Raw genomic sequence first — 14,247 nt, forward strand, 5'->3', positions numbered from 1 at the left:
ACATTATGGAGAAATGGAAGACAGATTTGGAGTCATTCATATTCCCATTTATCTCAAATATAGTGTTGATGGGATCTTGGGAAAGTTGTGTTGCTTCAGTGCACTTCATTATCTCATATGCAAATTGGTAACTCTAGTAACTACCTTATAGAGTTGTTAAGAATTACAGGCTGAGGGGCACCTGGGTGGCTCAGTTAGTTAAGCGCCCAACTCTTGATTTTTGCTCAGGTCGTGATCAAGAATTATAGGTTGAGTATGTAAGACATTTAGCATAGTACATAGTAAACTCTATGTTTAGTTCAGTTCAATGGTCAGTGAAGGTGAATATTTAGAACCCAGTTCTCTCATCAGTAAAAATTTGCATAAAGGTATCTTCTCTGACCTTCATTTTCCATTTCCCATCTCAGTCCTTTAAAAGTTATTTTGGGTTGTCTGGGTGGCTCAGTCAGTTTAGCATCCAACTTCAGCTCAGGTCACGATCTCACGGTTCATGGGTTTGAGCCCCAAGTTGGATTTTGTGCTGATAGCTCAGAGCCTTCTTTGGATTCTCTCTCCCTCACTCTCTGTCCCTCCCCCACTCACATTCTTTCTCTCTCAAAAATAAACAAACATTTATTTTTAAATTTTTAAAAATTATTTTGAATTATTTAAGGGTATTGGTTTCAACAAGCACTCCACAAAACAAGATATCCAAATGGCCAATAAGCATATGTTAATTAATTATCATTACATATCAGGGAAATGAAAAATAAAATCACAATAAGATTTCACTACACACCAGATTGGCTAAAAATAAAAACATAGTATCAAATGTAAGTGTGAATGAGAAGCAACTGGGACTCTTTTACTTTGCTGATGGAGATGTAAAACAGATGGACCACTCTGACTGTTTCTAATAAAGTCAAACATATGCCTACCTGGCACCCAAGAAAAATAAATATGTATGTCAAAAAAAGACTTTGTGTAAGAATATTGCTAGCAGTTTTATTCGCAGTAGCCCTAAACCAGAAACAACCTAATCCAATAAGAGAATGAATAAACAAATTTTGTTACATTCATACAATGAAATACTATGCAGCAATATAAAAGAATGAACTATTGATACACACAGAAACATAAAAGAAATTCAAAATTATGTTGAACTTAATGAGGCTCCTGGGTGGCTCAGTTGGTTAAGTGACCGACTTCGGCTCAGGTCATGATCTCCGGGTTGGTGAGTTGGAGCCCCACAACATTCTCTCTGCTGTCAGTGCAGTGCCCACTTCGGATCCTCTGTGCTCTCTCTCTGCCCCATCCCCTTCTCTTTCTCTCTCTCTCTCTTTCTCAAAAATAAACATGCAAAATTATGTTGAACTTAAGAAGCCAGCCACGAAAGAGTAGCATGCCATATGATTCCATTTATGTGAAGCTAAACATAGGCAAAACTAATCTATGGTCATAGAAGTGAGAATAATGGTTACCTCTGGGAGTATGAGGAGGTTGGTTTGACTAGAAAGGGCACAGGGATCTTTTCTGGGGTAATGATGATTACATGGGTATATGCAAATGTAAAAATTCATCAAGCTGTACACTTAAGATGTGTGCATTTTAGTATATGTAAATTATGCCTCCATTAAAAAAATTATTGGTTCCTAAATTAGTGTGATGTGTCTGAAAAATTCATATCAAACCCATATGCCAGAGACAGCGGTTTGGGATTTGTTAGTTTAAGCCTTAGTTAAAAGAGGTTACATTTGTAAACATCTCATAGAAAGCATGGTGCAGCAGCTCCAGAAAGAAAAACACATCTGTTTCATTGGGCCCGTTGTGACTTCCATGTGTCCCAGAGGCAATATTTGTCTTCACTTCACTAATAAAATAACTTAATTTCTTATATTCAGATCCTAACAGGCAGTTTTCTATTTCTCCTCTCATTTTCCTTAGTAGCACATAATTCAGCCTAATCATGGATTCTGATTTTCATTTCTAATTTTCTGGGATGCATACCCCAACTTGACTTTTCTTCTTATCGGATACAGTCAGCCCCTTGTTATTGAGAATGTAGTATATGCAAAACTCAGTGCTATACATACAGCGGAAGTAAATAGAACCCTGACTGCAAAAGTTGTTGGGGCAGAGAAGTCAATGCTAGTAACAGTAGTAATAATTATAATAGGAAACATTGTTTGAATACTGACTGTAGATTGGCAATATCCAAAGCACTTTGTGTGAATGATCTCATCCAGTCGTCACAATAGCCCTAAGAGGCAAGGCAAGATGTCAGGGTAAGACATATTTTGTAATGAGGACAAACATGAAGAACCTGTCTATTATCTAAAGCATTTCAACACTGACCCAACTTGCAAGCCTCACTGTAGCAAAATAAAGCTGGATAACCAAACTCATTTGTTTTAGAAGACAATTTAAGGTAATCATTTTAACTGTACATGTCCCTTGGAAATCTCACTTCCCCCCTGCCCCTCCCCGGCACATACCCCATAAGGTTCTCCTTGAAAAACGTTTGGGTAAATATAAGGGTTTTTTTTCCCTTTTTGTAAATCAGTACCCTTATGAAATGGCAACCTTGATAAGTGCCCATCTGTCTGTCCACCATGTTCAGTTTTAAGGTAGATGCTGTCTTTGATCCCTGTTTTACTGATGAGAAAACTGAGGGTCAGGCAAGTTGAAAAAGGTGCTTTATTCATTTTTTTATTGCTGTGCAACAAAATACTACAAATTTACTAGTTTAATACAACACACATTTATTATCTCACCATTTCTATGGGTCATGAGTCAGGTGCAGGTTGGTTGGGTCCTCTGCTTGGGGTCTTAGAAAGCTGCAGTCTGGGTAACAGCTGGGCTGCATTCTCATCTGGAGCTCTAGGTCCCCTTCCAAGCTCACGTGCTTGTTGGCAGAATTTAGTTTCCTGATGTCTCATTTTTTGCTAGCTGTTGGCTGGAAACTGCCTTCTGCTCCAGAGGTCATTGCCACATGACCGCCTTCATTGGTCCTCCCATAACATGTTAGCTTGTTTCTTCAAAGCCAATCTCTGATCTTAGGGAGGGCACAAGACCCTTTTATAAAGGACTTACTTGATTAGGTGTGGCCCATAAAAGATAATCTCCTTTTTATTAATTCAAACTCTACTGATTAGGAAGAGCCTGAGTTAATCTGTAATGTCCCTTTGGTCATATACTCTAACATAATAATAGGATTAATATCTCATCACGTTCACAAGTTATACCCACATTCAAGGGGAGGAGATAATACCACATGGGCACACAAAGAGGACAGGAATCTTGGGGACCATCTTAGAATTCTGCCTACCAACATGCATAGTCACATCAGTAACTGGCAAAGGAGTATTCTCTTTAAGCAAAGTGTGCATCAAAATCATTAAGTTGAACTGCTTCTCATAAACATAAAAAGTTAACTACCAACAAAAGTATTTTTTTAATATTCCAAATACCTGACACTTCCAAAAAAACATTTTTAAATATTCCAAATATGTGACATTTATGAGTAATTTAATAATCAGTACCATTAACATAAGTATCAGCTATATCAGTATCTAAAGATGCACATATGTAAATAATGCTGAGGAACAAAAATAAGAATATAAAATAATACATACATGCCATTGTTAAGTTGCCAACACATGGATTAGGAAATATAGGACAATGTAAAAGAGTGGATTTAAGTTTCCAGACCTTTAAAAAATTCACCTGTCATTTTTAAATATAATTCTATGAAAAGATAGCTTACCATACAGAGTAGCAGATGATAAATGTTAAATATTTGTTTTGACAGTAAGTGCTACAGAAGTTCAGAGTAGGGGAGATTAATGTGGACTGGAGTTTCCCTTTAGTTGTAAAATGAGGTTAATTTTTTTTATGAGGTAGTTTATCATAAATTTTGTCCTAGGACTAGTTTCTTCTCTGTAGCTTGCAATCTACTCCGTGTCACCTGCTCAGTGTAAAGGATTGTGTGTCTTCTTTGAAGAGGACCAAGTCTCCTTCCTAGATATGGGTCATTCTCATTTGAATAGAACTCCTTTAGTATTGTTTTAGAAACTGAAAGTCTTAAGAATCATTATAATAATATATTATAATAATATAATAATTCTGATAATCCTCTTTTATCGGAAGATAGGAAACAAGGATGCCTGGGTGGCTCAGTCGGTTAAGTATCTTGGTTTTGGCTTGGGTCATGATCTCACAGTCGTGGGATTGAACCCGAGTTGGGCCCTGAGCCAAGCTTGGGGCCTGCTCGAGATTCTCTTTCTCTCTCTCTCTTTCTCTCTCAAAATAAATAAATAAACATTTTAAAAATGTATTTAAAAATGAATATAGGAAACATGGTGTTGCTGTATATCTGTTGACATTTTTTTCCAATCAGATCATCTCAACTATTACAAGGTAAATTGGTGGGATTTTTTTTTTCTCCCTTCTCCTAGGGATCTCAATTATTCATTTATTCCATGTCTCTAGAATAAGGTACCCATCTCAACTGTTTATGATTTAGTTCTAATTTAAAAAGAAGTTGTGGCAGACTGAATAATGCCCCCCAAATATGTCCATGTCCTAATTCCTGGAACCTGTGAAAGTCTCTTTATATGACACAAAGGATTTTGTATGACAAGAGACTTTATAGATGTGATTAACTTAAGGATTTTGAGATGAGGGAATTATCTAGGATTACCTGGATGAGGCCAGTGTTACCAAAACAGTCCTATAAGAGGGACACAGGAGGAGTCAGATGTCCCGTGACACCAGTGGTTCTCAAAGTGTGGTGCCAGATTAGCAACATCAGCATCATCTGGCAACTTCTTAAAAACACAGCTTCACTTAACTCTGCTCCATACTTACTGAATTGGAAACCCTAAGAATGAAGCCCAGAAATTCACATTTGACAATTCCTCCTCATCCAGGTGATTCTGATACATGCTAAAGTTAGAGAATCACTGATATAAGCTAAGCTTTGCTCTCCCTGATAGAACAGGCGTGAGGCTAAAATGCTGGGAAAGCTCATGCTATTGGCCTGCCAAAGGTAATTTGCAACTGCTTCCTTTCTGCCTGAGTTCTATCAGGCTATGATCACTCGAATAGCTTAACTGAAAAATCACTTATGTTTATAGCTGAAATTAAATATGTTTTGTATTTAAATAACCGCTTTTGATTAGAATCATATTTTTTGGAAAGTGCTTGGTTTTATCTGTGTGCTCTAAAGATACTTATAAAAACTCATCAAATTTCTGGCAGTAACTAACATCCTATTCAGTATAAGATGAACTGTTTTACATCAAATCTCATTGTGTGTAATGGACAAACAAAGGACATTTCAAAGGGTATTTAAGGTGGCTGAGTGGATTTCTTGGCTTAGTATTTAAAAGTAAACATTTTAAGACCTTAGCATTTAATGCTTTTGCCTCTTCTCAAAGTTGATTCTATGTAAAACTCATTATTTCCAACTCCTGGAATCTTGCTTAAACAGCAAATAGAAGTACTTTCTTTTTCTCTTACTTCTGGATTTACTGAAATGTAGATTGTTTGAAAATGGGTTTGGTTTTGTGGCACATGTCTGTTTAGCTATGTGAATACTATCATTTATTAAGAAGACAGAACAAGAGCTTTGTTTTGAGAAACATATATCACTGATTTCTGAAAAGTCAAAAGAACTCCTTTCAGTGTGCTCTTATTTGACAAATGATCTTGTGGTTCCTTTTAGGTATCCAGTAGGAAGAGCACTCTTCGGTCTTCAGCTATGGAACTGGATGGCTCCTACTTGAGTGTAGCCAAATCACAAACCTGCTATCAAACCAAGCAGAGGCCTATGTCTGGAATCCAAGCCTCCGCTTCAGAATCCCTTGTGGAGTTTAAGAATAATTCTTTGAAGCCAGCAGATTTTCATTGTCCTAAAGAGGACCAAGACAGGGTGCCATTAGAGACCAGAACATGTGATTATGGATCCCCAGGGAGAAAACTAGTAGATGCAGTCCCTACAGAGAAAGCCCCACCAGCGGAATTGAAGATGAAACAATGCCAACACCTGAAGCCTTCTCCATCCAGTCAGTGTTGTGGTCATAGACTTTCTGAAAATGAAGATCATGTTCATGAAAGTCATCCTACACACATGGCCCCTCAATATTCCAAAACACATCTGGAATCATGCAATAATTGTGGGCTTTCCTGGGCATCCCTGCTGCATGGTCAAGGAACACAGCAGGCTAGTGAAACTGATGTCAGAAAGCAACTCTCGGAAAATAGAAGGCAGCAACTTATGCTTCAGAAAATGGAGCTGGAAATTGAAAAAGAGCGCCTTCAGCATCTGCTGACCCAGCAGGAGACAAAGCTTCTCCTGAAACAGCAGCAGCTTCATCAGTCTCGACTGGATTATAATTGGTGAGTCTTACCTGTTCTCTCAGCAATGTCTAGCTTGGAGAACTCAGTGTAAAATGACTCTTTTACTAATATAAAGTTGCAAAGGCACAGAGGTTCCTTGGGGTCTTGGCTTCCTCAAGATGCATACTAACTATGATGACTAAGTAAATTCTATGATCTTCTTTGGAAGACTTAGAACATTACCCCATCTTCCCAAATGTTAGCCTAGAATATCTACCTCTGAGCAGTCCATTGTAACTTTTGCTGGATTCTAAAGAGAATATTTTTAACAGATATTGTTACATAAAAATCTTCTGCTATTTGAGGTCATTATGGAGACTATTAGGCATTAAGTAAAAATTTGAGACTTCAGGATGTGGAATCAGATTGTGAAGCAGAGTGATTGACTGTCATCATTCCATATTTATGTCTATCCACCATAATATAAAATGTAACAAATGATAAGAGCCTTCTAAATTCAACCTTTTCTCATCATGAAACATAACCTGTTCAATAACCAATTCCTATAAACTTACCCACATTTGAACTCTTCTGTCTCTCAAAATAAATAAATAAACTTAAATAAATAAATAAATAAATAAATAATAAATTACAAGTTTTCAGAGAGAAGTGCTTGTATATATATCTCTGCCATTTCCTTCTTGATCAAACTTACCATTTCCCCTTTGTACACATTCATACATTCTATGCAGACACATACATCCTATACAGACAACTTAGTACAAATGTCATTTTCTTTTACTTCTTAGAGTTAATTGTCTCTCACTCACAGATTCTGCCAATATTTTTTAGATTCTAATATCTTTGAGAGTTCTTTCTTGGAATTTTCCCTTTAGTGTAATGCTTTGCTTGGAACCAGAAGTGCTCTGCCACTTTCTCTTTATTCATGATCGGACAGTTCTGTTCTTCAATGTTCAAAGCTGGAGGCTCTTAACATAACTGAAAATGAAGGCTCTTAAAACAAGATTTTCACCAAAGGCCAAAAGATTGCTTCAGTTTGATGACCCCAATCTCTAATCCTCCAGTTAATGTCTAATCTCTCTCGAGAACTTTATTTAACTAACATTTATTGAATGCCTATGATAGGCACTTAGGATAGAGAAATGAATCCAATGTGGTCATTAAAGAGGGCATAGTCCAGCAGACTGCATAATTTTAAAACAGGTTTCATGTTCCTTTGGACAGCACTGTTTACTGAAATAATGCTATTTGAAATAATGACAATAAATAGACATTGTGTTCATTTGAACAGCTCTATTTATTAAAATAATACTGCATAATGACAATAAAGTCTTTATTGTTATCTTGATCATCCTAGCTTAGATGAGAGAGCTATGAAATACAGTTTTTCAGCAAGTTTTGTGTATGCATAAATTGTAAAAGCTTATACATATTTATAGAGATTTATAAACTTTTCATTAAATAATTATAGATTAACAGGAAGTTGCATAACTAGTACAGAGAGGTCCTCCCAGTTTCTCCCAATGGCTATATCTTACATAACTAGAATATAATATCAAAATTAATAAATCAACTTTGGTACAGTGTGTCTAGTTCCATGCATTTTACCACGTGTGGACTTGTGTAACCATCACAACTATCAAACTATAGAACTATTTCAGCAACACCAGGGTTTCCTTTTTACTACCCCATTTGAGTTGTCCACCCTCTTCTGCCCCCACCATCCTTAACCCTTAGAAACCAGTAATCTGTTGTCTATTTCTATAACTTTGGCATTTTGAGATTGTTATATAAATGGGATTATACAGTGTATGAACTTTCGATGTTGGCTTTTTTTCACACAGTATAATGCTCTTGAGATTCATCTAGGTTGTAACATCTGTTGTGCCTTTTGATTGTGGAGTAGTAGTCCATGATATGGTTATACCATGATCTGTTTCACCAATTATCTATTGAAGGACAACTTGGTTCTTTGCCTATTACGAGGAGAGCTGCTACATACATCTCTATACAAGTTTCTGTGTGGACTAAGGTTTTCATTTCTACAAATTAAAGTTAAGAATGTGATTGCTAGATCATATGATAAGTATATATTTAGTTTTAAAAATTAAATGTATACTTAGCTTATACTATATTTAGTATAAAATATGTCTTCACCACCAATGTATAAGAAATTGTTTCTCCACATCCTTACCAGCGTTTGGAATTGTCACAAATTTCTATTTTGTCTATTCTAATCTGTGTGTAGTAATATTTCACTGTGGTCTTAACTTGCATTTCCCTAATGGCTAGTGATGTTGAAAATCTTTTCATTTGCTTGTTTGTTTTCTTCCATCTTTTTGGGTAAATTGTCTCTGTAGTGTCTTTTGTCTATATTCTATTTGGATTTCTTGAGATTTATTGAATTTTGAGAGCTTTTTATATATGCTAGACATGTCTTTTCTCAGATAGGTGGATTGCAAACATTTTCTCCTATTCTGTGGATTGTCTGTTTCATCTTACTTAAAAGGATCCTTCACAGAGCAAAAGTTTTTTTTTTTAATTTTGATAAAGTTTAATTTATCAAATTTTCTCCTTATAGGTTATATAAAGTTTTTATCATGAATGTTTGTTAAATTTCCTCAAATCCTGTTTATACATCAGTTAATGTGATCATGTGATTTTTTTTTTTAATTTAGCCTGCTAATATGGTGGATTGTATTTATTAATTTTTAAATATTGACCTAGTGTTGCATTCCTGGAATAAGTCCCATTTGGTCATAGTGTAAAATACATTTTATATATTACCAAATTCCATCTACTAAGAGTTTGTTAAGGGCATTGCATCAGTATTGATGAGGAATTTTGGTCTGTGTGTGTGTGTGTGTGTGTGTGTGTGTGTGTGTGTGTGTGTACTGTCTTTGTCTAACTTTGGTATCTAGGGAATCCTGGTCTCATTTATTAGTTTCATTCATTTCTTAATATTTTCTTCCTTCTGCTTGTGTAGGATTTGTCCTGCTCTTGTATTTTTAAATTTCTTAAGGTGGGAGCTTAGATCATTACTTGGAGACTTTTTTCTTTTCTGGTGGGAGCATTTAGTGCTATAAATTTCCCTCTCAGCACGGTTTTAACTATGACTCACATATTTTGGTGTGTTGGTGTGTTCACTTCATGTAATGTTCCTCTAGGTTCATCCATGGTGTTGCAAAAGTCAGGATTTCCTTCTTTCTCCTGGCTGAATAATATATATTTTTATATATCTTTTTACCCATTCATGTGTTAGCAGACACTTAGGTTGTTTCCATTATGAGTAATGCGACAATGAACATGGGAGTGCAGATACCCAAAAGTAGGATTGTGGGATCATATGGTGGTTCTGTTTTTAAGGTTTGTTTGAGAAACCTCCATACTGTTTTTCATAATGGCTGTACCAATTTGCATTTGCACCACCTGTGTATAGGAATTCCCTTTTCTCCATATCCTGCCCAACATTTGTTATCTTTTTATCTTTTTGATCGAAGCCAATCTAACAGGTGTGAGGCAATATCTCACTGTAGTTTTGATTTGCATGTCAATGACAATTAGTGATGTCAAGTAACTTTTTGTGTACCTGTGAGTCAACTTGTATGTCTTCTTTGGAAAAATGTCTTCTCAGTGACTCTGCCAGTTTTTTAATTGGATTATTTAGGGGTTTTTTTTTTTGCTATTAAGTTGTGTAAGTCCCTTATATATTTTGAATATTAACCCTTTATCATATGTATGTGTGTGTGTATGTGTGTGTGTGTGTGAGAGAGAGAGAGAGAGAGAGAGATTATATGTATACATATATATATATATATATATTTCATTTTTATAATTTATTTCCTTTGCTGTACAGAAGCCTTTTATCTTGATGTGGTCCCACTTATTTTTACTAGTTTTGCCTGATCTTTTGGTGTCAAATCCAAAAAATAATTTCCAAGACTAATGTCAAGGAGTTTTTTTCTACATTTCCTTCTTGTAGTTTTACAGTTTTAGGTCTTACATTTAAGTCTTTAATCCAGTTCAAGTTAATTTTTCATTCTTTTGCATGTGGATATCCAATTTTCCCAATACCATTTATTGAAAGAGACTATCCCTTCCCCATTGTGTATTCTTGGTATGCTGAACAAAGAGTAACCAACTGTATATGCTCAAGTCTATTTCTGGGCTTTTATTCTGTTCTGTTTGTCTTTATATCTATTTGTATACCTTCACTGTTTTGATTGCTATAGCTTTGTATCGTTTGAAACTAGGAAGTGTGGAGCCTCCAGCTTTGTTCTTTCTCAGGATTACTTTGGCTATTTGGGGTCTTTTTGGTTCCATATAAATCTTAGAATTGTTTTTTCTAATTCTGTGAAAAATTCCAATGGAATACTGATAAGGATTGCATTCAACCTGTAGATTACTGTTGGTAGTATGGACATTTTAACAATACTGATTCTTCTAATCCATGAACACAAGACATTTTTCCATTATTTGTTTTTTCCTCAATTTCCTCAGTGTCTTACAGTTTTAGTGTACATATCTTTTACCTCCTTGGTTAAATTTATTCTAAGTGTATTGTTTTTGATGCAACTGTAAATGGGATTGATTTATTAATTTATTTTTTAGGTAGTTCATTGTTAGTGTATAGAAATGCGTCCGATTTTTGTATGTTGATTTTTATACCCTGCAATTTTAGTGAATTTCTTCTTTAGTTCTAACAGTTGTTTGATGGCATCTTCATTGTTTTTTATACATAAGGTTATGCCATCCGCAAACAGAGAAAATTTTACTTTTCTTTCTGATTGGGATATCTTTTATTTGCTTTTCTTGCCTAATTGCTCGGGCTGGTACTTTCAGTATTATGTAGAAGAAGAGTGACAAGAGTGGACATCCTTGTCTTGTCCCTGATCTTAAAGGAAAAGTTTTCAACCTTTCACCTTTGAATATGATGTTAGTAGTGGGCTTGTGATATATGGCCCTTGATTATGTTATGTTCTTTCTTTTTTTTTTTTTTTTTTTTTTTTTTTTTTTTTTTTTTTCTGAAATTTATTGACAAATTGGTTTCCATACAACACCCAGTGCTCATCCCAAAAGGTGCCCTCCTCAATACCCATCACCCACCCTCTCCTCCCTCCCACCCCCCATCAACCCTCAGTTTGTTCTCAGTTTTTAACAGTCTCTTATGCTTTGGCTCTTGTTATGTTCTTTCTATACTCAATTTCTTGAGAGCTATTGTCATGAAAGGATGTTGGATTGTGCCAAATGCTTTTTCTGCATTTATTGAAATGATCATATGATTTTTGTTTTTTATTCTATTAATGTAGTAAATTCCCTTTGACAGTATTTTGTTGAGATTTCTTTTCATCTATATTAATTGGAATTACTGACCTATTTTATTTTCTTGTGGTGTCCTTACCTGGCTTTGGTATCAGTATAATGCTGCCTTATACAATGAATTTGGGTGTGTTCCTGCCTATTCAATCTTTTGGAAGAGTTTTAGAAAGATTTGTATTAATTCGTCTTAAAATGTTTGGTAGAATTCACCAGTGAAACTATCCAGTCCTGGATTTTTCTTTGTCATAAGATTTTTACTCACTGATTTAATCTAATCCTTAGTCATTTTGGGTCTGTTAAGATTTTCTGTTTCTTCATGATTCCGTTTTGGAAGGTTGTATATTTCTAGGAATTTACCCTTTCTTCTGGATTATCCAATATTTTGGCATATAACTGTTTATAGTAGCCTCTTATGATCCTTTGTGTTTCTGTGGTATCAGTTATAATGGCTTCTCTTTCATTTCTGCTTATTTTTGGGAGTCCTCTCTTTCTTCTAACAAACAAAAGTTTGTTAATTTTGTTTATCCTTTCAAAAACCCAGCTTTTCGTTTCAGTATTCCTTTCGATTATTTTTCTAGTCTCTTATTTTTGCTCTGGCCATTGTTATTTCCTCCCCTCAGCTAACTTTGGCCCTGGTTTGTTTTTCTTTTTATAGTTCCTTGAGGTGTAATTATAGGTTGTTTATTAGAGATCTTAATTTTTTTCTTTTTAAAAATTTTTTTTAATGTTTATTTATTTTGATATGTATAGATAGACTGTGAGTGGGGGAGGGGCAGAGAGAGAGGGAGACACAGAATCCCAAGCAGACTCCAGGCTCTGACTGTCAGCACAGAGCCTGATGCAGGGCTCAAATTCACGAACCACGAGATCATGACCTGAGCCAAAGTCAGATGCTTAACCGACTGAGTCACCCAGGCACCCCGAGATCTTTCTTTTTCCTTAATATAGACATTTAAAACTATAAACTTACCTCTTAGAACTGTTTTTGCTGCATTTTATAAATTTTGGTATGTTATGTTTCTATTTTAATTTGTTTCAAGATATTTTTTAGTGTCCCTGTTGATTTCTTCTTTGACTCACTGGTTGTTCAGGAGTGTGTTGTTTAATTTCCACTTATTGTGAATTTTCCCATTTCCTCCTGTTACTGACTTCTAGTTTTATAACATTATGTTTGGAAAAGGTATGATTTCAGTCTTATTCAATTTGCTAAGAATTGTTTTGTGACCTAACATGATCTGTCCTGGAAAATGTTCTGTTTATACCTGAAAAGAATATGTTTCTGCTGCTGTTTGATGGTATGTTCTGTATATGTCTATTAGGTCTATTTTATATAAAGCATAGTTCAAGTCCAGTGTTTCTTTAACATCTGGATGATCTATCCATTGTTGAAAGTAGGGTATTGAAGCTGTTATTGAATTATCTGTTTCTCCCTTCAGATATGTTAGTATTTGCTTAATAAATTTAGGTGTTGCTGTGTTAGATACACATATATGTACAATTGCTAACATTCTCTTGATGCATCAACGTTTTTATTATTATATAGTGATTTTCTTTGTGTCTTTTTACAATTTTTGATTTGTCTATTTTGTCTGATAGAAGTATAGCTTCCCTGCTCTCTGCATTTACCTACCTATGTATGTGTCACTACCAAATATTATTATAAAATTCTAAGTTCCTAGAGGGTAATTAATCTACTTTTTTTTTTTTTGGTAAATGTTTATTTATTTTTGAGACAGAGAGAGTGAGGGAGGGACAGAGAGAGAGGGAGAGAGAGAGAATCCCAAGCAGGCTCCATGCTGTCAGCTCAGAGCCCCAGGCGGGGCTCAATCTCACAAACTGAGATCATAACCTGAGCTAAAACCCAGAGTTGGACACTTGGCCAACTGAGCCATCCAGGCGCCCCCTACATATTTTTCTTTATTTATTACTGTGCATAATTAGTTGCAGTTATAAGAATGTCTTTGACAATGATGGAAATGATAATGCTGTTTTAATAATATTTTCCCCTCTTCCCAGTTTTATTTCATAGTTAAAGAATATACTTCTACAGATTTCATTTCTAAAAATGAGCCAGAGCATATTTTTAAAAAAACTTAGAAAATGGGTAGAAAAGGTCACATATGGGTAGAAAAAGTACCAGTGGTTAATTGCCATCCAGACTCTGGTAGAACATGCTAATTTCTTTCTCTGCCTTCCCTCCTCAGCACATCGAGGATGGGGCTAGTTAGCATTGCTGGATAGAATTTCTTTCAGTTTCTATGATCTTAAAACACATTGGTCAGTGAGACATAGCCCCAGCTCTTTGAATTGACAATATGAGAAATATTTGCCTTTTATGGATATATTGGGCATGGTCAGTGATACTTAGTGTTACTAGAATTCCCATTAAGACTCTGATAATCAGAATACACTTGCTTAGGAGTGAATAGAAAGAAACTTGAAATTTCTAATGAAGAAACTTAAAGTACTCTTAAAGCATCTATAGTGTTGAGGTTTTAAATGATATTTTGACCAACTCAGTGTTCTCCAACTCCTCTGTAAATAAAGAAAATTGAAATTCCTGTAAAACTGATTTGTGTTTATTTT

The 14,247-nt window shown here is 35.2% G+C and overlaps 1 protein-coding gene across 10 annotated transcripts in view; it reads left to right on the forward strand.

The window, feature by feature from the left end:
- KIAA1328 (KIAA1328 ortholog) overlaps positions 1 to 14,247 on the forward strand; it is a 362,834-nt gene that overhangs the window by 214,206 nt on the left and 134,381 nt on the right. For all 10 annotated transcript variants that reach the window (XM_047827396.1, XM_047827398.1, XM_047827400.1 and 7 more), the window contains one exon: positions 5,708 to 6,381. In XM_047827396.1, coding sequence (XP_047683352.1) covers positions 5,708 to 6,381 — 674 coding nt within the window. The remainder of the gene's footprint in view (positions 1 to 5,707; positions 6,382 to 14,247) is intronic.

This window comes from Prionailurus viverrinus, chromosome D3 (assembly GCF_022837055.1).
Source record: "Prionailurus viverrinus isolate Anna chromosome D3, UM_Priviv_1.0, whole genome shotgun sequence".
Classification (NCBI taxonomy): domain Eukaryota; kingdom Metazoa; phylum Chordata; class Mammalia; order Carnivora; family Felidae; genus Prionailurus; species Prionailurus viverrinus.